Consider the following 25,868-nt stretch of genomic DNA (forward strand, 5'->3'; position numbering starts at 1 on the left):
ATGTCTTTCATCCTCCAAGGTTTCCATTACACACCGTCAGTGTGACTGACTGCATGCCCAAGAAAGTGTAGCAGCAGTCCCTAACTTCAATACAACTTGTTCAAGTTTCCTATTTGTGTTGCCCAATTGTGTTTAATTGGAATACATTAATATAGCAGACACCTTGCCTTCGTCTAACCAGATTTAGGGCTGAGAATGAGTAGAAAGGTCTTATCTTAATGAAAATGAATTTTCTTCTGTCTGAACAATAATGCAATAAAATGATCAACCTTCTTTTTTTAAGCTGTTAATTGCCTGCATGTGTAATGCTACCTAGCGACATTTTTAGCAGTGCCTGGCGAGGGCCCTGCTGTTGGTCAGAGATTTTCAGAGAGGGCTGAAAGATAACATTATTAGTAACAATTAAGACAAATGCTTTTTTTGTGGCTTGAAGAAGGCTCATTTAGCAAAATCTCTCAAAGGCAAAGCACTGAGCATTTGCAAGGCCCTATTTATTTTGTAGGAAAGTAAATTGTTAGAGGGAGGGGAGGAACTGCAGTGTAGATTAGACCCAGCATAGCAGCAGTCAAAGGCATTCCAGTAATTGCACCAGCACAGGCCCAAGTGCAGAGCAGTGGGATTTCATATACAGTAAGGGGTGAGAAACAGCTACCTCGAATATTCTTCTTACAGTAACTGAATACTTTAGTTCCTGAATTAATTAATCAAAGGCCCTAGACTGCAATGTCATTATGAATAGTCAGAACATTTTCAGCTTGGTGCTTGGCTCATCAGTCTGGCAGACACTGAACTCTGTCAATCCCTATTGAAGTTGTGCCAATCTTCTCAGATGAAGTTGATTGATGTGAGCCCTTTCCTCACCATTCATTTGGACAGCCAGACTGTGTGTGACTAAATTCTTGGCCATCACAGACATTCAGATGAATTCATTTTGATTAGTTCTAGTTGAGACTTTGGGGAAACGTGAAGACTGAATTCCTGTTCTTTTCCTCCCTTGCCCTGTGTCATTCTCAAGCTCTTCCCTTGTCCATCCACAACCATTATGCTCAAGCACGCGTGCAAGTGAATACACATGCACACATTTCTGTTGCTAGGCATTAATCCATGGGTCCAGGCAGAGTTCAAGAGCTTTTTTATACTAATTGTCTTTTACCAAACTACTTCTCTTCTCTGCACAATGCGATATTGGAAAATCGTGCTGTTTTCTCAGTTGCAGCATTTTAATGCTTGCTCTGTCTTCAGTGAGTTGCTTTGCTTTTTTTTTCTGCTATCTGGGACAAATTTAGTGTAAATTAAATGACCAGTTCATTTTTTTGCGCTCCATAGGCTGCAGCAAGTAATAAACAGCTTATGTAATCTCCTAATCATCAACTCAGCCAAAAAATGTCATAAAACTCTGCAGTATACAGCACCTCGCAATGATTTTTGTAGCCTGCAGAAACCGTATATTATGAATATGGTTTTCTATGGGTTTTTTTATTTAAATTGTCATTATCCTCCATTTGCAGAAAAGAGAAAGACTTTCTTTTCTTATTAGATGTTCCATTTTAAACCCATATTTATTGCCTTTCTGTGTGCTTGTTAATTCTACTTGGAAATTGTTGCTTGCTTTCATTGCATTGGAAAAATGATGTAAATATCAGAAATATTAGGGACAAAGAACTTCTCTAGTCCTTCCTTCTCTGCCCCCCTCCCACCTAGAGTGTTCTGGGCTTCTCCCAAATTTCCAGTGTTACTTTGGTAATTCATCTTACCCTTGCATTCTCCATCTATGTGTGTAACCAAAATTTTCATCTTTGACTCCTTGCTCCCACTGTAGGATTTTTCTCCTTCTAGATCTTCTTTTAAACATTTTTGTCCAGTCTAAATAGCATGAAAGTTGGTTTCCATTGCTTCCCATGGGAGGCTTCTTTTGTGGTTTGCTATCACAAGGCATTTTACAGCCCCTATTTCCTATTTCATCATTTTATACCCATTTTTAGCAGCCTGTATAACAGTTGCGTGTTATTTGATATTAACCTGTTAGTGCATTATGTTTTGCTTTTTAAATGTTTGTCGTTTAACCAGATCACTGGTGTTATAAATTGCTGTCTGTATCTTAATATATCTTAATTTTTTCTTAATGGTAGTACTTTGAGAAAGCATTATAAACAACATGCTCTCTTTCAGACTCTGTGATATGAAATACAGTGTTGAATGTTTTCTTCTCAAACCCTTTTAGAGGTAATCTTTCAGTTTTCATGGTGCTGTCATTGATGCCAGCCATATCTCAGCTAGTCTTCCTTACTGCAATGCATTGAAGAGAATTGATTTGAACAGAATGATAAATCAGTCTAAAAGTTACTTTGGGGAAACTTTTTAGGGTGATCTTACAGTATCAGAAGGATTTGAAATAGGTTTGTGTGCCTTCAATTGTAAGAGAATACTGTCTTGGGATTCTTCTGAAGGATGTTCTTCTTGGAAGGTTGATTTGCGAGTCCCTTACAGTTGATCCTCTGCCTTGGGAAACTGGCCCTCTTAATTCTGTTCTGTGCAGTTTTCGATTATATGTGTGGCTTACTTTACATATTTAAATATATGTTGAGATAAAGTGATTTGACATGGGCTTGAACTAATACTGCTGATGCTGAGTGTTCTTGACTCTTTGAAATTGTTGAAAGGTGGGAGCACTCAGCTCCTCAGCACCTTTCCAAACTACTACAATGCTCAGATGTCAGAAATGTATTTTATATGGGCGGCAGAAACTGCCTTCTGGTGAACCTTCTTCTTTCTTTATAATTTGAGCTAAGCAATTGCTCAGTGCCATTTGATGAAATTGTAGTGAATTATGTTTTTTCAGGCCCAGCCATTTCATAAAGGAAAACAATCTTTTAAGGTGAGCTGATAGGAGTCTGAGATGCAGTACAACATAGCTGGGATTCATCCAAAAGAAGTAAATGCAACGTGCGTTGAGGAAGAAATGTAATGGGAATTGTTTCTGAGAAGGAATTGCAAGTTCCTGCCTAATGCAAGGAGGGAGGAGAGAATCCTGTCTCTCCTTTTGTGGTACTGTAGATACTAGCAGAGAAATCCACATACAGGTTTATGGGTCATCATTGCTTGTGGTGCTCTTGTTAAGTACCTTAATGGAACTGTGTTTGTGGAAGGATACAAATTTAAATGCTTTAGTAAACTACAGAAAGATTTAAAAGGGGGAAAAACGTGGGTGTTCTAACTACCTACTGCTTTGGCACCCTGTCTGCTTGTTTAATTACTGTAACACATTTGACACAGTTGAAAACTTTTGAGTTAAAATCTTTGTGTGTATTTTATATAGAATGATGTCTTTTATATTTTCTCCTCTGGATTGATCAGTCCTTTTTCTTTAGGCTTTATTGCTGCAATACAGCTGTTGGTTATTTTTCTTTTTAATGCTTAGCCCTTGCCCAAGGTGCTTTATGGGGAGGAGGAGTAGATCAAAATAATAATTTTTCTTCTCCTAACATTAAGATAGGAGCTTTTAAATGACTCAAACCAATTTATTGCAGAGTAGATTCATTGTGGATACACTCAAAATCTGTCGGATTGATTGACGATGCTGTTCTATCGACATGTCTGTTCCAAAAGAGAATGTGGGATAATAGGTTGAAGATTTGATGAATACCGTTTTGTTTAGAGAAAATTATATTTTGGTGCATTTAGTGTATTTGTGATGTAGGAAAGACTTTGAAAGTTACCTTCAAAAAGTGTCTCTAGAAAGGTTTCCCCTGCTGATACCAAGCCTTCTGGTAATGGATGGTTCTGGCTCTGCTCCAGTTCCAGGGAGATCCCACTGCTGGAAAAGCACAAACAAAATACATTACTATGGATTTTGTAGACTGAACATTTAAAAAACCACACAAAAAATCCAGAACTTTAGTTTGAACTTGACTTGTGTACAAGTTGTATATGTTCCTTTCAGATATTGGTGAGTTAAAATTGTTGTAATGAAAATGTTTATAATTTTCTAGATCTCTCTTTTATAAGTGAGCAGCCTGGCTTGCTTATTGCCCTTGTGAATTGGAAAGTGATACTTCTTTTAAAATTCTTCAAAACTATGTAATTATTTTTGTGGGTTTTATGAAATAATACATTTTAAAATTAGTGGAATTCATGAAACCACGTGGTGTAGTCCCCACCAATGCATATGAACTCCTAAGATTCACTGGGAAATAAGAAAATAGATTCCTCTTACCATTGTTTTATTGAATTCATGCTTCCATCTTTACTTTGAAGGTAAAAAGAGTATTAGATTGCATGTTGAAAGTTCTTTTTAATCTTTTCCACATTAGTTTTACTTTCTGAAGCATGACATTCCCAAGTTTAAATCTGAATTTGGAGCAGAGGCATATTCTGAGTGAAGCAAGTAAGACACACAGCAAGAAAAAGGTTTATTTCCAATTCTATCTTCTTTATGGTTTATGTATGGCAGAAATGAAAGGCTTCTCCCAAATGAATTCTGCGTGAGATGTTTGTTTCAAGTGTTTTTTGACACAGCTTGCTGATTTCATGATTAAGCTTTCAATCCCACAAGTCTATGGCCTGTCATTCCAGCCAGCTCTCTTAAATTATCTCCAGGCTCTCCCTCCTATATTGAGTTGAGGAGGAATAAGGACCAACAGTTGTTGGCCCTTCCCTGGCCATCTCTTGGGCCACTTCCACTGTACCCTTAATTTGAGGAGTCCCTAAGCTGGGACTTACTCCAGCATTCACGCCTTGGTCACTGGTCAGCCTGGGGTGGGAAAAAGAAAGCCATGGAAGAAGTGAGATTGTGTTAGCATGCAGAGAGCAAGACTCTTGCCCTATTTCTCGGGCACCTTCAATATGCATTCTGTAATACCCATGGCTTTGTCTCTTCTCCATGTGCATGGGAGAATGGAGATTTCAGGATGAAATAGGGCTCTCCAGGAGAGAACAGCATCAAAGTATTATTTACTCCTGGTGCCACCCTTCCAGCAATTATCATAACCTCATATATTTTCCTCTCAGCTCTGATATGAGGACTGCAGTTTTCTGTGCTGAAAGAAATTATGACTATTACTTTGATTATTCTACTTGGGTAATGGCATGAGTACTGTACACACAGGTGCCAATTTTTTTTTTTCATTTGGAGAATTGAATTCAGAGGTTGATATTGATACAGTTGAACACCTACAAATTTCAGTACAAAATACGAGACTCTGAGAGTTCTAGTTAGTTGCTTTTGATGAATTGAAATAAATTCATATTCTCTTATTAAAAGCCCAGAGAAGAAACCAAAATGCAACTCTGTATGCATGATTCTTTTTAAAAATGAAGGGTAAGAAAATCCCAATTGATGCATATAAGACATAGCTTTTTAATTTATTGCTCAAGCATATGCAAAAAAGGCATTAATTTTCAGTAATATAAAATTCTCGATATGTAGTGCCTGGAGCTATGGTTTTGAACCTAAATTGCATGTATTTACTAAGCCATATAGCTCTGCAATGTGGAAAATGGAAGTGCATTTCAAATGTGTGTAGGGATTGCTATTACTAAAACCAGTTGCAGTTTATAAGTGAGAAAAATAAAGCTTCAGATGGCAGATGAAGAGACACCTTTATTGACTCCATATGCTTGACTGCATGAGGTGTGTTCCTGAAAATGGGAAGCAAGTGCCGTATTTTAAGGAATTTCAGAAGTCAAGCATCAAGGGGTAATAGAGTTGACCTGTAATTTCAGAAATCACAGGCTAATATTTGAGAACATTTCACTTCCAAACTTTATTTAAAGCTCTGTTAGCACTCCGTTTTATGACAGTAAGGATTTTTGGCAGGGAGGCACATCAGTTATACTGTTACCTACCAGACTTTTTCACTTTAACAGCAGACACCAATGGTCTCTAGGAATGAAATGCTGCTACTTACAGACTGTGTAGAAGTGTGGCTGGACTGGCCTTCAGTCCTTGGTTTCAGATGCATGGTTTTGCATCCTCTTTTCTTTTTGCCTTGAACAAAATACGCTGCACTTGTTGATTTATTTCTAAGTGGAGATTTTTTCATTCTGAAGGACTTGTTGTCTCCTTGCTGTTAAAATATTTTAACTGGCATTTTTCTATCTGCTGCTTCCTAGAGCGTCCATTATCCATTGCTGCCATACGTTATCTAAAGGCTGAGTCTTGGAATTCTCAGTAGGCAGTTCTCAGCACGGGTGCTGCTCATCTTACAAAGGTCTTAGGAAATACAGGGTTTGAATGTTGTATTTAGTGTAGAATTGATTCCACCCTCAGCTCCCTCCACCTAGAAGTAAAGATTCAATATGAATACAGTGTTGCTCTTTCCAAGATGATTGAACTTTTGCTTTCAGTACACGTGTGTAAATTTTGAAAAAGTACCCATTTTCCCACTAGATGAGAAGCTTCAGTACAGGTAAGACAGGTAAAGCTATGACTTTCACCTGCTCTTAACTTGACCATGTTCTTGTATGTCTGCTTTAGGTATGAATAGAAAAAGTTTTGTCAGTATGGTAACTGCCACCACTAAGGTACAGGAACATAGTGAAACATCCCTATGCATGTTCCAAGTGATTATTAGTGTAACAAACTACTCGTCATCCTTTATGAAAAATGAAGGGAGGAATTTAAATGTATTTTCTGTAAAGCAATTTTCTTTGAGTTATTCATAAATATCCATATCTGCTTTCTGAATATAGAATTTGAGCCTTATTAATACATAATACATAAATTTGTATGGGAGCAAAAGATTCTTTTACCATCTGGACTCTTAAAGTGACAGGTTTAAAGATGATTAGAATACTGTGGATAGCTTCTATTTAAAAATACAGGATGGGTATAGAAGAAAATATGGGACAAAAGTTTTAGATAGGCTTACTATTTTTTGTTAAACTAGACTGATAAGACTGGGAAAATTAATAAATTCTGGGTAGTCTAACTTTTGAGATCTGAAAAAGAAGCAGCAGATGTCAAAGGTAAATACAACTTGAGAACAATTAACAGTTTGTTTAAAAGCTAGTTGGGATAGTTAGAGGTTTGTCCATCAAGTGTAAAATCCTAAGTGATCTTCGAGTTATTCAGCAACTCCTATACTAGAAGTCATGGTTAGGTTTCGTATATACTACTTAGGTTTTTTTTCAAGTGCAATTGTCTTGTACAGATACCCAGAGTAGTCTGTGTTTTTAGCAGTCTGCTCTCATGCTTGATAGTGCCTAAAAGCTGGAATGCTGTTTATAGTCCTGCTTGCACTCATTTCAGATTTGGAGGAAAGAGGGAGTTAGCTCTAAAATTCAAAGTTATTAGTGGCAAAGTCAAAAGTTTTTTCTACTGAATTACTCCTTTGTCAAATGGCACTTCTATTTACAGGCAGGCTATTTGGACAATTCAAATGAAGTTGAAGCAGTCCTGATGCTTCAGCACCACAAATTGGAGACTGGAAAATAAGAGGAGAGAAGGCATAGTTTTCATGCTGAGGTTCCTACTCTGCACTACTGCTGAGGGAGTGAGCTGCCACGTCTGCTGCGCTGCGACAAGATCAGGACAGGATATGTCCAGAAGACTCTCTGGGAATAGAATACAGGCAGATGATTCAATTGTTTGAGCTGTAGGCTATCTATGCTGTCACATTTAATGGCATATATGCAGCATCATCACCAGCAATAGTGAGACAGAACACAAGAGTGTGAAGCTGTGCCTTTTTTTTTCCTTTTCGGAAATGAATTTCTTGTATTTTTTAATTAGAGTGGTGCAGAAACACTGATTTTCTTGATAAGGGTATAGCAGCAGTGCTAAGAACATGGCAATTTAAGCATTTTTCAGTTTAGCAGAGCTTACCCAAACGTGAATAAAAGAAGAAAATCAAAGCAGGATTATTCCTAGTAGATGTTTTTGCAGCAACCTTACAAAGTGAGCAATATTAGTGTAGCTGATTGGATTTCTCTTTACATATAAAGTTACTGCTGTTTTGGATCTGGATTGCAGTTTTGATTTAATTTTTTTTCCCAGTGACTTTATATTGGCATTCAGATTGATTCTAGCTATCAATTTCAGACAGATTAATTTATGAATGATTTTTTTAAAATATAAAAATTGTTTGTAATTCTTTTAACTCCTTGGAACTGGTAAACTAGAGTAACCCTTCTGCAGCAGCCTCCCATTGGACTGCAACTGGAGCCATGGGTTTTCTGTTCCTCCAGAATTTGTGCCACTTCAGCTCTGAATTTTATAATACCTAATATCTTCAGCAATCTGTTTGTGACTGAGATTCAGAGAGGTCCTGTGTATTCTTTGACCTCAGTGTCTTCATCTATAGACCAAGGAGAAGAGTGCTTAGTTACTGCCAGGAATATATAAATACCTCTAAAGGTTACAAGTTCTCTCAAAGTGCCTTGTATTTCTGCTGATTTCATGTTAAGTAGAAAACTGTGTATATGTGTAGTGGGGGCAGTGGGGGGAATTCAATCATCAGATGTCAAGTTTTGTTTTATTTTTGTAATGATTTGTGCGATTGTTAATTGGCAGCTGACTCCTCAGAGGGAACTTCAGGGAGATATGTATTTAGAAACAATCTGGCTTCTTATATTTTTCTCTCCATTGTAGCTTTCTCCCCTTGTTCTTTTGTTCTCTATTATGAAGGACATTTGCATGAAAACAAGATTTTTGTTTCTTAAGAGTTCAACTGCTCCTGCTGCTTATTCCCCACCTGGCCATAATCCTCCGTTTGTGACATCTCAATTGGTGGCTGTGCAAATGATTATGATGTCAAAGACAGGATTATGACTTCAGGTGAGAAACAAACAGCAGGAGCTGGTGAACTCAGGAGAAATACACATCTAGATTTTTCTCTATTTTTATGTTAAAGGCACAAGGAAAATGCAGGCAATAGATTATGTATGCATATATAAAATAACTGATGTATAAGCAAATTGTATCATACTGGTGAGTAAAATGACAAATCTATTTTTTAAATTGCTTCAAATGTTCTTATTTTCTACTTTCATCTACAGAAAATTACATAGCATCCAATAGAATAGTATCCAAAGGCAGTGTGATTAGGAGATATTTATTTGGCTTTACCAGGTTGCAACTCTTGTGAGAAACTTGTTTTGCTGTAACATGAAGTCCTTAATTCAATAATAATAAGGTTTGATGAAAAATGTAGTATCAGACCCAAACTGTGGACTATTAAGGAGTTAACAAGGTGACAATGTGGTTCTGGACCAGATCAATTTGGGTTGAATCAATTGTATTGTATTGTTCTTGAATTTGTCCGAGTCCTTAAGCTTGGCTTTTTTTCCTCCTCTTTAATATTGTGTTCCTGAGGAACCACACTGCCTCCAAAAATTAATTCCCTAAAGGATTTTTGCACAGTATCTCCTTTTGAAAGTTCTTGTCTGCAGTTTGAAGTCCTGTGACAGTAAATGGCATGTGTGGCTCTGCAGTCATCTGCCACCGGTCATTGGGGTAGTGGGAGGGAGATATTTGCTATAAAAGCTTTGCATGTATAAGAATTACAATGCAAGGAGGATATGTGTGTGTGTGTTACAATACCAGTTAATGTAACTAACACCTGAGATTAGATTGCTCCCCAGAAATCTTCTCCAGGGAATTAGCTCGTATGCTTCTGCTGTTGGAGTTGTTACAGTCAGGGTTGCCATTTCTGCTAGCTAATGCTAAGGTCATCACATTGACAATTTTTAGTTAGGAAAAATTTCCCCTTTTGCATTATTTCAAAAACGCTTACTTATAGGTGCATTCTATTTTTCTTTTGAGGTATTTGGCACTTTTTTGATGTATTTTGTGAAATTAGATGGAAGAAACTGTTTTCCTATAGGCACTTACTGTCCTGTGTCAGGGTGACTGGGTGAAAATAGAAGGGAAGAAAGGAGTTAATAGTCACAGAAATAAAGACATGGAAAATCATCAAATCCAATTTTGGTATTTGAAGTACTCCCAGTTTCAGAGAAAGCATGGGGAGTGTTTTTGTTGTGTTTTTTTTTTTTTTTTCCCCCTCAAACTGAATTGAAGTAGTTATCTTCATGAACCCAGTAATTAAAATTAGAAAGTTTGTAACATTTTTATTGCAGGCAATTCTAGTGGTGAGATTAACATTAGATAATCTTATCATGAAATAACCAGGCACCCTGTGATGATCTGACACATGAGAGGCTGCACAGAGTGCACAGAGCTTCTGGTCCCCCAAGGGCTGTGATTGTTTTATGGTTTTATCTTATGATAACTGTGCTTTGGTTTTGCCCTTTTCTGAGAGTTTCATATGGTACACATCCCCTCCCACCCCCCTGTAAATTTGTAATTTAACACTACTCTAGGAAATGGCAAATCAGCATGAAACTATTAATCTTATATCATGAGACAGACGCTGATCCAGGAGATCTGATTACTTTGCTTCTGGTCATTATCCAGACTGAAAGCTGGGCTTGGGCATTTGTATCATCAACAGTTCTGCCATCAGAAAGCAAAAGATTTCAAAAACAAGGGGAAATTCTATAATCAATCCAGTTTAACATTTCATGCCAAAGGTATGGTGTGGGACCAGACTCCTTTTGCTCATCACGTTGGGATCTGCTGTGGTATTAAAGCCCTCATTTCTGCCCTGTATCTACAGCTTCTTGTCCTGGACATTTAAAGCATAATAAAGGACTTGAATGTCAGGCATGAAGACTTTAAATAATCTGTAGTGATTTTAATGAGTTTAGTCACAATTGCCACAGGTTTGTCATGCTTAATAAGTATTTCTGAGATGGAGCTTGCAGTCAGACTTTCTGCTGCCAAGTTGCTTTTTTGGTCTTTTTGAGAAGGACGGAAACTGGCTCCTGTTCAGTCCTGCAGAACTGGACTAGATTGAACTGCTCTGGAAATAGCCAGCTGCATCCCCTCCCCTCCAATGAATATACTATGAACAAGAAATTCGGTTTTAATTTGTATTACAGTTCAGCTAATTAAAGAAAATTAATTTTAAATACCTGACTGAACCAATGTGACTGAGTTTCTTCTTGACTCTTTTCCCTTCTTTCTTTTTTTTCTGCCCTCCCACTCAGTTCTTCTGAATACTTGTGACTTCATGTCTTTTCCCCCATCAAGTTTGTGACACTTCAAAAGATGTACTTATTTAATATGTAACTACGAGGGATGCACAATCTCTGGTTTTTTTAACTTCTCCAGTAGGATAGCACTTTCTGCTCTACAACAATATTTGGATTTTTTTTTTTTTTTACTATTTACAAATCCCAAGGGACTTTACAGATACGAAAACATGTGGTGAGAATTTCTTCTCTGCTCAACTGGATGGTTCAAACTCTGTTCCTGGAGGGAGTGAATTTTACTGTTGACCTAATTCTGCTCCTGTTAAAGTTGGCACTGAGTGGTTTTAGAGATTTTCAGCCTCAAAGCGTTACTATTCTTTGTTGAATCCAGAGTTTAAGGAGGAGAGCTGAAGTGCAGCTCTTTCAAATGGAATAAGAAAGGCTTAAGCCTGGTAATCAGAATACATTTATTAACTAACTCTATCCAAAGAAGTGGCCTGGGAACCCAGATAGAGGGTTCAACTTTGCATTAGAATTTTGTCAGAAGTTCAAAAATTTATACCTTTTGGCATCATGGCCTGTCTCTGCTTTCTGCATCATGGGCTGTTTCTGGTTTCAGCATTTGTGCAGTCTTACTGTACAGATTGAGTTCACAAAGTGGGGAAGGACAAACCAGAGGAAAGGTAAAATATAAAAACCAGAAACTTCTATGGTTTACCCTGGGAAAAAAAATTCCCATCAAAAATTGGTTCCCTGCTTGAGAATAATTAAGGTCAAATTTAATTTGTCTTATATATGCTACATTAATTGCAGTCATGTGGGAAAGAGATTTTTCTTTTTTTTGTATGCATGTGTATTAGGATACTGTCTGGAAATGGCACAAAAGAGGTATGGAGTACCTGCTTATCACAATAGAGTTCTTAAATTGGCACAAGACAACAAAATAATGGTTCTCTGTTGAAATGAAGGTCCACATCTGCAACTTGAAAGGACTATAATGTAGGGGTTCACAGCTGGAAACTGTCCTTCCATGTCCCTGTCCTGCAGCTTGTAACCAGGGCACAGCTAACTATTAATGTGAGACTATGATAACATACTTAGTTACTTTGCATATTTTTGTATGCCTGTGACCAAGGCCCAGCTTTGTGCGAGGATGTCCTCTCCTCTGGCTCTTGCAATTGCTGAGACTTTGAGAGCTTTATGAAACTGAGCTCACTTCAATAAACCTGTGGGTGGTTTTACTTGGTCTGTCTGTCCAGACTGCAGTGCCACAGTGTGAAAGTGATTGCCTCACAAAGTCACTGCTGCCCTGAAGTAGTGAAGGGCCTTTCAATTTATTCTTGGTCATGCCTTTTTAACTTAATGTTCTTCTTCACACAAGCTGGTAGTGATGAATGTCCATTCAGACAACCTAATGGCCTATGGTTACTATAGAAGAGCCTTTATATCAATATTCTGCAGCTGAGACCCATTAGGCTGGACTGTCAAACTGCTCTACAACACATCTAGCACCATTTTATGCAAATAATAGCTGTAACAATATTTCTATACTTTATGGTGTTAAGCAGGACTGTAAAAGATCCATTTCCATAGGTCAAGAGGAAGTTGATCTTTGTAACTTGATATATCAGAGGTCATTTCCCTCTGTCAGTGGTTGCCACCTCCAGCAGTACTAAACCCACTTCAGAATGCCCTCAGCTCTTAAGGAGCCTCAGCCATACATGGAATGTCTGCTGGGACATCCATTGTGGCATTTCAAGTGTGGTGGGAATGTTGTGCAGTCAGCATGTTGGTGGTGAGCTTCAAAAGGCAATAGCTGGCTTATGCTGGGTAATGAGAGATTGCTATTTTCTCCATGCCTGTTCCTATTCCGTGGTTCAAGTTTGCATGCAGTCTTTTGTTAGCTAATTTATGTACCTGTTTACATACTGCAAGCCTGCCAATGAGAAAACATTTAATCTCTCACTGAAATCATAGCCTGTGTGCCAAGAGAACCTTGAATTTTTATGTTCAGCAAGCTGAGCCTTCCGGACTCCCATGAGATCATTTGCCTGTGTTGCTCAGAGGTCTCAGGTACTCGTGTCCAATGCAAAGACTGTCAGATTAGGTAACAGATCATGAGGTATCATGCTTAGGTGTAACTTCTTCAGGACTGATTGTAGTTTGCACAAAACTTCCAGCTACGTATGTTCATAGTCAAAAAAATTCAAATCCTTTCAATTTGCAGAGTGCTTTTCTTACATAACTGTAAATTAAGATGTTGTCTTCTTGCTGAGGCAAGAGAATCTGACAAGAGCAGGGATATGAGCTGTGGAAAGACTGAAATAGGAAGTGGAAGCATAATATATATGCAATATATATGCCTATGATAGAGTTGTGCCGCCATTCAGGTACAACTTAGTGTTCTAAGCACTTTGGTGGCAGCTCTAATGCTCTATTGCTACTTGTTCATTTATCTCTCTGTTGCATTGTTGCAGTGTGTTGGGAGCACACATGCTTTTTCAGTATTACTCTAATATGGGAAATAGTCTCTGCTCTCATTTCTTTGGATTCCAGCAGATTGATTTGTAGTTTCTTCACTCCCTTTTTTCAATAAATTATTCACCTTAGCATGATAGCAAGTTTTGGCATGACAGTGAGTTTCTGGGTGTCAGCTGCTCTGGACTGGCTGTTTCCTCTATAAGCTTCATATGCAGTGAGACATAGGGACCTAAGGACCCCTCTTGCATTTACTAAGGGTTAGAATGGGGTAAAAAGCCACACAGGCTGGGATATCAATGCTCACAGCCTTGTGTGGCTGAGGAGATGTGAGCAGTCACTTAGACAACTGCTATCTTATAAGTGGTATCCGTACTTTTTTGAAATGTGGTGAGGTCAAGTACCATGGTTCTGACTTGATTCTTTTAGAAGACACTCTTAGTTTTCTGCTACCAAGACTATTTACCACATAACTGTGTCTTGCACCAGCATTTGGCCAGTTAATGTAAGGCTCTGTACCAGTCAGGTCCTGGTGCATTAGTCTTGTTCCAGTCTTTGTTCCGAAGAACAGCATCATTACAAAATAAAATAATCCCTCTAAAAAGCTTTTATTTCTTGTGTGAAACTTCTTCTTTGACAAGATGAAGTGAATCAGCCTGTCTTTAATGAGATTGCACTGAAATGTCTGCAAGTCTTGTTGTCATTCCTTGGCATGGTCGTTACTTGAGGGGCAGATTAGAGGTCAATCAGCCAGAGCCAGGAGGGCGCCCACGGCTAGCCTCAGGATACTCCCTACAAATGTAAGATCAAAAGGGCAGGCATATGAAAATTACTGTTTACTTTTTATGAATTATTTCCCAGAGATGGGATCATTAGCAGAATCTAAATGCTGTCTAGCTCTTAGTGCAAGGACACTCCTGACAGAAAGCGCTCGGTTAGGCACACCTTTCCACTCTAAAAATCAAAAGATTTTATGCTTTTGTGTGTGTGGGATTTCTTTATTATTTAAATAACTTTCTAGTTGTTTTGTGGGGTTTTTTTACTTCTTTTCTCAAAACACTGTCCCTACTTCTGAACATGCTTTTAATTCCTAGATGTCATCTCTTCCTTTCTTTGTGTTGCAAAAATATTTTAAAGCCTTTGTCCATACCCCAGGGACACTACAGGAGACACCTGAAGGAAGTAAAGCTTTCTGTAATTTTCAGAGTGAACAGTGGATGTTACTTAAAATTCATCCTTGCCCACTGGGTACCAGAATTATCCCTACTGCAAGTACAGGGGAAAGGTGATGTTGGCTGTCATGGTGAGGTGCATGTTGGCAAATGCTGATTCAATGTCTGCTTCTGCAGTAATCTTCACACATCAAACTCTGAACCTTCTTCTCCACATCAGTATCTGGCTTCTGTTTGGTCACAGTAATCGGGGCTATTTAGAAGGGTCACAGTATATTTGCCCTTTTGTCTTGTGTCTAGAACTATGAAAGCATGACTTTGGAGCAAATGCTGATTGAATTCTAAAGAGACTGGCAATAGCAGGGAACATGTGTAGCCTGTGATATGCTAAACTTGTGATTCCAAGTGGAAAACTGTTTGCTTTTTAAAATAACTTTGAAAAAGTTACCTTGAAAAACCAAATACATGGTGGATATTGCTCTTTAATGAAAACCAATATGAACTTCCCTCTTATCGTCCAACATGTTACTACTCTTAATGTGAAATAATCAAATGCTGCCCAGTGTAGCAATGAAGTTAAATCTGGCTCTCAACCAAAATAAAATCCCTTATAGCTATTTTTGTGTGTTCTTAAAATGTGTGCTGAGAGATTAGGCAGTCGTCTTTTTTCCCCCCTCTCTGCTATTTTTCTTAAAAAGTTTAAAAAGTTTAAAAAAACCACAGAGAACTTTGTTGCAGCACCCTCCTATGATAAGGTCAGGGAGCAGAAAATCCAATGTCGTGTGCTTTATCTAAATCCTTATTCTTGCTAATCTGGCTAGACATTTTGGATATGTGTGTTTTTACTTATTTGGCATGATGTTTTCTCAACATCATTTTTTTTGGCATTTATCTTGACAGCAGTAGCTAGAGAACTTCTTGCTACAATGTTTAAATGGATAAGCTGAGCATCTCCCTTCCTATCTTTTCCTTTTGGTGTTGGATAGATCTCAGGAAACTTTTTAATCCTTGCAAAGCAGTGGGCAAAGGAAATGTGTGTGCAGATGAATGGAGTTGCTGGGCCCTCCAAGACAGGGGTCTGCAAGTCACCATCTGGAGGTGTGGATCTGGGGTTTAGTTTAGCAGCCTTCAGAAAGCTGAGGCACAGGTACTATAAAAATAAGTCTGTTGGTGCTAGGCAGGGTTTAGGCTTGCACTGAGCACACCCAATCTCAGAAGTTTTCTACCATATGGGTTGCACTTCTCAGGGCAGATCAGCAGTGAATAGGGGGTGATGCTCACACGTTCATGAGATTTGGAGCCAGGACATGGCCAGCTTGCCATGCATTTCCTGCAGACTTCACACTGAGGCACAATAAAATATCTAATGGTGCTGTTCATCTCATCTTTGTTGTTGATATCTTCTTGTTGTTCTTGTGGCATCATGGAAAATGATGGTTTTAAGATATCTTTAATTGTGTCTGTGCTTCGGAGGCTGTTACATTCACTTTTTTTTATGATGTGGTGCAACCGTAAACCTCTCTGAAGTGTGATGTCTTTAAGCAAGTACCCAAATCCTGATGGGTTTCTACATCACAAGTGTGTCCAGTGCTGTTGGGACAGAAGAATGGTGGAAGTCTTTTTGCCACCCAAATGTTGGGGAATACAAGATGCACCTCAACTGTGCACTGTCAACTGATAGCTGTTAAAGTACCATTTCCATTTTCCTCTGTGTAGCCTTATCTTTATAGGCAGGTGTATCTGTGTTGGGAGAGGGGCTATTTTTGGCTCTACTGTAGGAGAGCCTGAAGGTAATGAGTTGTGCATCGTAAATCTTGCTTACTCCATAATTTCCACTACATTTCAAATTAAGGGCCTAAATTAGGGTTAGTGTCAGACTTGCTCTTTTGCTATGTCCTAATTTTGTTTTGAAAGCACATAGCTAAGGACTTTAATATGTTTTAGATTCAGGGCTCGTAAGTTATAGAAAAATCCCTAAGGGAGGCAAAATAACTTATTAAAACCTTGCAAATGTTTTTGACTGCTGCATTCTATTATTTTCTATTCCAGTGGTAGCATACAGCCTCTGCTGCTGATGGGTGGAGGAACGCAAACCTCCAGGGCCCATTAGACTTAACTTGTTTACTGCATTGATATCTATATGTTAAATGACAAGAGAGTTCAGGTTATTGAATAATTTAAAATTCAGCTCTAATTGGTGTCATATGACCTGGAAAAGGCCATGGATGACGCCAGGAGCATGCTGTGAAATTCTTATAAATAATTCATAAATTAGATCATTCATTTGCCTGGATGTCTTGTTAAATGCAGAAGTTTGTAAGTAATAACTGATGATATAACACCTGTAAGTATTTAGTTCATATGCTGGAAGGTAATCTACCTTGATGATCTTCTAGCACAACCTGCCAGAGTATAAGAGTTAATTGCACTAGGGAGAATGCACTACATTTATTTGGGATGGGCTTTGGCAAGGCGTACGGTGCAGATGTTGCATTACACATTCTCTGTCAGCTAGACAACTATTCTGTATATGCCCATGTTAAAAATGCAGCTCATCACTCTTTTGCCCTTATTTCACATGAACTCCAAATGCACTGGGAAATGGTAGTGACCTGCTCTGCTCACAAATAGTATAGTTTTTGAAATATTTATCTAGGTCTTGAACTACTGATTCTTCAGTAAAATAAAGGGCAGAAGTGAAAAATTGAAGTCAGAAGATTGGGATTTTTTTATTATTATTATTTTTATAATGTTGGCAGCACATTGAATCTTAATAGTTGGACCTGGTACTGTCAAGATTAGTGTAGTGGCATGTTTCTGTAGTGCAAAGAGGAATGATACTTTTTTATTTTGGAAAGCAAACATGTTTGCTTAAATTTAGTGGCCAGATACTGCACTGCCACATGTGGGTACCGTGTGGGCTTAATGGACATTTTGCTCACAATGACTTCCAAGACCCGGCACACAGACACCTCTCTTTAGTTTTCTTGGAGCACTGTATTATTAACTGCCTTATCAGGCAGCGTAAAACCAGTCTGCTGATCTGAAATGGGAGCCCTTGTTAGCAATTATCAACAGTGTTTGGGTAGCTGGAGAAGAAGGGTGGCATGTTTATGAATGCAAAATATACACTTAAAGCTGAGCGCCAGCAAATGCTCACATGGTACTTTGAATGCAGGGGTTTTTTTTGTGCACCTGGCATGCCAGCTCAAACCCTCTTAACAAAGAGGAGAAAAAATACTGAAGGCAGCACAAATATAGGAGGTGTTCCTCTGCTGTCAGCTAGCAGCTATAGATTCACTTTTTTTGTGATGTGATACTACGTTTTTTTTCAGCTACGCCTTTTCAGTATGTTGAGTTCAGTAGATTTCTACAGGAAAAATACAGGTTGGTGACTGTCATTCACAGTATTTTGCATTTGAGACCACTTGTTTTATTCAGTGGAATATGGCAATCATAGCTATACATAATTTCCACAGAAAATAGTGCTTTGTTTCTTGCTTGAAAAATGGTCAGCTTACCTTAGGATTTATCTACTGTTTTTTTCTTAGGTAGTGACAGAGACAGTTGCTGTACTATTACATGGCGCTTTGTAATAACTGATATTGGGTTATTTATGGTACAGATTTTAACAAAGGATTATATGAGTTAAAGAAAAAAAATTATAGGCTTCAGTAGATCCTACTAATATACTTTAAAATCTTTATGGTTTTTCGCTCTCCCTGATAAATTCTTACAGAATCTTGGAAAGAATAGCTCCTCAATCACTGGTAATGTACTTCAAATAGTTCTATAATTTGATGTAATTGTTCTTAAAAACAGGATTTCTGTTGCCCCAATATCCTATCTGAGTTTATTTATAATAAGCTCATTTTGCCTCATTTTGCTGACAAAAGCATGTGCTTATACTGTTGATAGACCTGAAACCCAAAGCCAAGCTTTATTCAGATGAGACCCATATATCAAGCATTCAGAGTGGTATAAACCTGAGTTCCAGGTTTAGGTTGTATACCTTAGTGAGGGTGTCATCTGGGTCACTGATGGAGTCACAGAATTGTTTTGGTTGGAAACCACCTCTGAGTCCAGCCATTAACCCAGCATGCCCAAGTCCACCACTAAAACTCGTCATTGAACACCACATCTGCATGTCTCATAAATACCTGCAGGGTTGATGACTCCACCAGTGCTCTGGACAGCCTGTTCCAGGACTTGACAATGCTTCCAATGAACAAATTTTTCCTAATAAATTTTGCTGATCATGTCCAAAGAACAACTACACTGGTGAAGAGTATGTGTCATTAAGTATGTGCCCATGGTGCTCTTGAAGGTGTTTCTGTGTGTCTCTGCATCATCTTTAAATATTTTTAAATCACTGTATTTCTCCTCTGGTTGCTGCTTCTGTTCATTTTTCTTGGTTTCCTTCCCCACTTAGATCAGCAAAACAGACTTGTTCTGAATCAACATGTTCCTTCCACTCTTTCTACCCCACCAAAAGAAACTCCTGAGCTGAAAATCCAGATTAGAGAAATGTCCTCAAGATACAACTGAGAATTATTTTACTTCATTGTCTCTTTTGCCTGTATTCAGACATATTTCAGCTAAAAACTACAGCCCCGGGTGCTATGAAGTAAACTCCTAATGCTGCTAACATCTCTAGCAATTTTGCTCTAACAGCATTGTATTTTACATTGTATTTACAAAAGCTGGGATGCCAGCTTTTGTCCCTCAGAATACAGGACTTCTCAAGGTAATGAGTTTGGGCTGTTTCTTAAACATGTTTGTACATGTGATGAAATCTGTCAGGACCTTGCCTGTGCTGGTGTTGTAAAGATATGCTTTGTTACTAGTTCATTCCTTGGAGTACAAAGCCCTTTGTGCTGGAGTCAGTCTGTAACTGTGCTTCCTCTGCCAGCACTGTGAATTAGAACTGCGAAGCACACAAGTTGCATTTAAGAACAATTTGCAGAGATCATAATGCTGCGTGCATAAAACTGGTGCACTGTTTGTCTGTTCGTAGGAAGTTTTAAGGACTGGGTGTTTGTTTAAGCTCTGCACTGAATCCCTGAGCAAAAATTATCGGGGTTGCAGTAAAGACTTTGTAGACTTCCACACGTGTCTCCGTCTTTAAATCCTTCTAAAGATTATTAAAACCATTTTTAGTATCTCCTTGTTTCACAAGAGTTTCACATCTGATCAAGTCTTATTAACTCCTTACATTACAAGGAGCAGTCTGAGTTTGTTTAAACCTCAGTTAGAGGGACTTGTATCTTTAAATATGGCACAGCAAGGCTGGAAGAGCTCCATGAAGGAGCAAGCACAGCTGTTCCACCATGGCCCGTCATGGCTTCCATGCATCCCATAGGCAATATCTTTCTTAAACTCATCTTGTAAAATTACCTGATTCCTTATGCTTGTGCGTCTTTAGACTCACAGAAGTAGGTGGGTCTTCACAATGTTTCTTTCCTCTACATTTCCCCTTTACCTGGCCTGCATTTTGCAGGTCTGTCATGTCATGCACCAGTCTCTTTTCACCCCTCAAAATTGTAAATGTCAGTCCATTTTCCTTGCAATGTCTACCATCCAGCTGTATTTTCAATTATTGCTTTAGCAGAATACCCACAAATTACTAAAAAAAAGTTGTTGACTAGTTTCTGACTCCCAATAGTTAATTTTTCTTTGGAGTTAGACCCTGAAAAGTGTTGAGTAGCCATCAAAGGCATGTTGGAACTCAGTCTTCTGCCTAACATGACCTCCTCCTTCTAAAGAAATAAGAAAATCCCACTCACATTCAATGACATTAATGAGAATTTTCCCCCCTACAAACATATTGTATCTGTGAAATAACATTAAAGTTTCTCTGCCTTGTTATGAAGTCTTTAAATGTCAATGCCATTTCTGAGACCATCAGGGCAGACTTAATGGCGGCCAAGGTCAACAAATGCTAACTGGTACCTCTCTTTTAGGGCCTTCAGGGACTCGTAATAGAGTCTCAGCCATGAAGTTAATTTGCAATGTGGACCTTTATTCTTAAACCTGATGATTATTTTGTAAAATCTTTATTCATGTGCTTGGATTTCTTAACATTCTCTTGTCTCTTCAGTCAGCAAACTGCTAAAATAAAGGTGGTGTTCTCAGACGTTTTTATCATTTGAGTTTCCTTTTTTTATGAGTGTTCTTTTTAACTACTATTTATGGGCTGCAGAAAGACAGGTGTTTGCTTTCTGTGACCACCCTACACTGCCAGCCCTGATAGGGTGCTTTAAGAATATCTTCAGATCTGAGACCTTCTGCTGTCTATGGGGACTGGAGAACCCTCCACCTTGAAAGCCTCTTCCTGTAGGTGCCTTAAATTCTCTACAACCAGAAACAGGTGATGTGGGAAATGAGAGACTGCATTGTCCTTTCCTGTATTGTCTAATTCAGATTAAAAGGGCTCTATAGCCTTTATTTGTCTGGAAAATATTGCCAGCAAGGATGGCATGCTGCAAATAATAAATAACAAAACTCCGTCTTTTTGGCAGCATGTTGCATTTCTGCTCAGTTGCCCTGCCAGCCCCTCTGACTTTAAAATATTTTAGTGTCCTGCACTTTTCACCCAGTCCAAGCACCAGACTTTCCTCAGACATTTAGCACTGACATTAATGCAAATGCCTCCAACTTACTGAGCCCTTTGGGGCAAAACATGACATCCTTGGCTTTCAATCACATGGGAGAGAGGATATATTTGTATGCACAAAACTGGAAATAATAAAATATCAGTATTCAGGTGCTAATCCACATTAATTTATATTCTGTGAAGTCTACAAGAAACTTGTAATTGGTTGTCTTGAAGGGCAGCAGAGTATATTTGGTATTTTGTTTATTTATTAAAAAAAGAATCTAAATTATACATATAAATGCTGCATAGATTTGTATTATATCTCTCTTCTAATCATTGCTGGACGCTTGCTTGCATTCCTAAATTCGAGTGGTTTGGGTCTGGCTGACTTGTCTTGCACTCCGTGTGCACAATACCTCTCTATTGTAAGCATTCCCAGAGGGCAAAAAATACCTTTTTTTTCCATCAGTGGATTCCAAATTTCCTTGCTAAATCACTTACACTGCAGCGGTTTTGCTATCTTTAACAAATCTGGCTTCTGTAATTAAAAAGTCCCATATCTTTGTGGAAGGTCCCAAAGGCTGGAGGAGCTTAAATTCAGCTTGTTATTGAAATTAATGCGCAATTCTAGCAAAAGAAATGCGTGTGCCTGATACAGTGCTGTTGTGATGTTCACAAAAGCTCAGATGCTTAACTGCCTAGATGAGCCTTAGTGCAAAGATACTCCAGGATGTAACTAGGATTGCGATGTCTATTACATAATATCCATGACTATAACAAAACCACTAGAATTTGCTTGTACTGGGTTGACAAATGTGAATTACAGTTGCTTGTTTTCTTCAGAGTTTTATCAGACTATAATCACTTGCCCAGCTTAATTGAAAAATCACTTACGTTTATAGCTGTATTTAAACATGTTTTGTATTTAAATGACAGCTTTTGATGTACAACCATTTTTTACAGAAAGTAGTTGGTTTTTATCTGTGTTTCTGTAAAGATATTTCAAAAACTCTCATCAAATTTCCAGCGGTAAGTAATATACCATTCAGTGCAAGGTGAAATGTTTTACATCGAATCTCCTGCTGTGTAATAGCCAATCAAAGAGTATTTATAGTGGCTGAATGGATTTTTTGGCTCGGTATTCAAAATTAAACATTTTCAAACCTTAACATTTAATGTTTTTTGCCACTCTTCAAGTTGATTTTATGTAACCCTAGATGCTCACAACTACTTGATACTCTGAAGTGACTCATTTTATGCTGAGGATCCTGCAGACAGTAGTTTTACATTTATTACACTTGTGTAGATGGAATGAAATGTAGATTTGATAGCACATTTGTGTCTGTGTTCTGGTAAACATTTTGTGGGGTTTGGCTGCATGTCCATCAACATGGACCAGCAGCTCTCCTTCGAGGAGAACACATTTACCAGGGGAAATTGATGGACAAAGATGAATTTTAGTGATTTACAGGAAATTGTTTCTCCTGTTGCAGGTATCCAGTGGGAAGAGCTTGTGCCAGCAGCACTCTTTGGGGTTGGACAGCTCCTACTTGGGTGTTGGGGGACCTTGGACTCTTCATAAGAACCGCAGAGCACCAAAGGCTGTAAGCCCAGCCCGTGTTGTGTTGTCTCAGCCTTGCAGGAATAACCATGGTTACAGGACTGAAATGCATTACAACCATCAGGAATGTCTGAAAGAGTATCCAATGGAAAATGACTTGCACAGAAAGTGCAACAATGTGATTTCCCCAGCCAAGCAGAGGAGCCCTCGCCATGTAAAGCAAGCTCAGGAGATGGACCAGAGGGCGAGTGAATTTCAGAGTGCATGCCCTCAGCAAGTGAGTCATGGCTGTGCCTGGAGGCATGTGGGGAGCTCAGGGAGCGTGGAAGAGAGCTGCTATGTCAGCCAGGTACTTAGGAAACACTCGGGGACTGTTCACAAGACCCATGATCATTCCAACCACTGTCGAGGTTCTAGGCTGAATCACAGCACAGACTCAGGCCCTAAGGAAACAGAGCTGGCTAAAAGATTGTATGAAGAAAGAAGGCAGAAGCTGCTTCTTCAAAAACTGGAGTTGGAAATTGAAAAAGAACGACTTCAACATTTATTGACTAAGCAAGAAGCAAAACTGCTCCTAAAACAACAGCAACTACACCAATCCCGTATGGATTATAACAGGTGATTTTGAGACTTACAATTTAAAAAAATTCTAAAATTTCTAATAAGCACATGGGCAATAGTTGATTTAAGTGGGAGAACAGAACAAGGCAACAATAAATAGAATAAAACAAGACAGGCAAAGCTTATGGCACAATTTCTAAGAGTGATTCAGAGGAGAGGAGACTTTAGTTTGTTAGTGTATACTGTTGGGAAGCAGCGTGACAGCTGTGGAAAGCAGCAGAGGAAAACAGTATGTGGTAGAAAGAAAGGCAGAACAAAAACACTTCTAAAAGACTAGGTTGGAAAAGAGAAGCAGTAGAAGAAAATGAGAGGTTGATCTTAGTGCAGGCGCTTGAAAGGAACACAGACATTTGGCAAGAGAGCAGTGTGAGCGTGGATGACATAAATGTGGCATTCTCCCTTCCTTGGAAAGGTCAGTTTTGAAGGGTTGCACTCTCCTTGGTTGGGACTGGAAGGAGTTTGTTTTACAGAAAAGATGAAGATCATTACATATGTACACACACATATATATATGTGTGTGTGTATATATATTTTTATATATGGAATATATAAAAATATATGGAGTTTTTCCCCATATATTTATGGAAGAGGAAGGGAACACAGTGTAGTGAAGATATTTTCTTTCCAGCAATGTTAGTGAAAAGGGAGAATGCCAAGACTGAGGCACATTATTTGCTTAAAACTTGAAGGGAGATGGAACAGCCATAGAAATGCGAAGTGAAGGCCTGTGAGTTTGTTGCAGAAGGTAACACTTTTCTGACAATCTAAATAGTCTTTGAGAAAGAGGGAACAACTGTTTTTTTGGTATTATGTTATTAAAGTGAGAGGAACAGTGAATGGAAACAGGTTAAATTAGCCATTGCAGCTCAGCTGAGTAGTAGCATTTCAGCATTAGAAAGGAAAAACAAGGGGGAAAATTTTGCAGTCTTTTGGAAGAGGCAGTAGGAGTGTTTCACAGGGATGAATATTTCTATACTCTTTTAATATGGCAGCTGCTAACAGCACCCCATGAGAGTCTGCATTAGATGACCCACTTCCTACATCCGTGTACTGTAACCACCATGGAGGAATACATCACTTTACCTTCTTCATTTCAGCCCCCTGGTTACTTTTCAGGCTGTAAAAGAGAGTACTGTAATCTAGGTCGTCTTTTGTTTGTCTTCTTGGATTGTTATTTACATTGAAAATAATGTGTTTATGTGGCTTTAAAAGTACCCGTCTTAGAGGAAATCACAAATGTGTGTGTTGAAAATGACTGAAGTTGCTAACAAAGGATTATGACTTCAGGTGAGAATTAAGTAGGAACAGATGGATTCTTAATCATCAAATACCTTAATTCTGTGCATGCATCCCTCTAATGAAAAACAAGTAGATATGAAGGACATACAAAATGGGTTTTTTGGTGCATTTTCTTTCCTAATGGAAAATTTTCAGGTTTGGAGGCATAAGTTCAGAAAAAATGCACCTTAAATATCTGTAATAATGTGGTTTGTTAGTACCATTATATCTGTTGTAGCTACTTTTTTTTTTTCTGGAAAAAGCCCTTTATGGTTTACAGAACTTTAGTTACCTAAGAAGAATTGTATGAAAAAAACCATGTATGACCAGTCTGAGGACTTTGCACTTTGTGATCTCTTTTCACAGGTGCATGTGAAGTCAGATTTGCCATGTTTTCTCTAAGGAAACAACTGGAATATAATGTGTTTTCTCTTAAAAATATTTCAGTATCTTTAGAATTAAATGCTTAATATTTAGAGGTAAATCTCTTAGGCATCACAGTTCTGTTTCAGTTCCAAATATATAATTGGTTTTGTACTTGGTAACAGAGTAATTTTATATACTGCTAACAATAAAAATTTGTTTAGCTAAGCTCAAATAACCTTTGCTTCATTGTCAGGAGGTTCTAACTGAGTTAGAACATCATAACATAAAAAACAATACAAGAAAAATTATTTTCCAGATAATGTTTATTTTTGTCTGTCCTTCTGCCTGGGTGGAGTGCTGGTTAAGGTCCATTGTCATAAAATGACAAATAAGAGGTTTGACCACTTGTAGTTATTGGCAACAAACTTTTCTAATCTTTTAGCTAAAGTGTGAGTTGATAATTTTTTCTGCCGCACTGCATCATAACTGCTTTTAATTTTCCACATTTCTCTACTTAGCCTCACATGGTAGTAGTACTTTCAGTTTGCAGCTACTCTCTATGTGAAGTAGTTGCTCAGCTATCAAAAATGGTGTGTGTATGTGCAGTTCAGTGGCTCCTCCTGGTTCAAGCCTCACTGGAGCAGCCCAGTAAAAGCAAAGCTTGGAAACAGGAATTTTAGTCAAAAAAAAGAGAAATATCTTGACTTTCTGACTTTGTTGGAGAGAAAGGAGAAGGTGGAGTGATCTGTTAAGAATGGAG

The 25,868-nt window shown here is 38.3% G+C and overlaps 1 protein-coding gene across 1 annotated transcript in view; it reads left to right on the plus strand.

Moving 5' to 3' along the window:
* The window catches only part of KIAA1328 (KIAA1328 ortholog), a 172,689-nt gene that overhangs the window by 92,019 nt on the left and 54,802 nt on the right, over positions 1-25,868 (plus strand). The window contains exon 7 of the mRNA XM_030968195.1: positions 22,776-23,461. Within this exon, the coding sequence (XP_030824055.1) occupies positions 22,776-23,461 (686 nt within the window). The remainder of the gene's footprint in view (positions 1-22,775; positions 23,462-25,868) is intronic.

The sequence above is a fragment of the Camarhynchus parvulus genome, chromosome Z, assembly GCF_901933205.1.
Source record: "Camarhynchus parvulus chromosome Z, STF_HiC, whole genome shotgun sequence".
Lineage (NCBI taxonomy): Eukaryota > Metazoa > Chordata > Aves > Passeriformes > Thraupidae > Camarhynchus > Camarhynchus parvulus.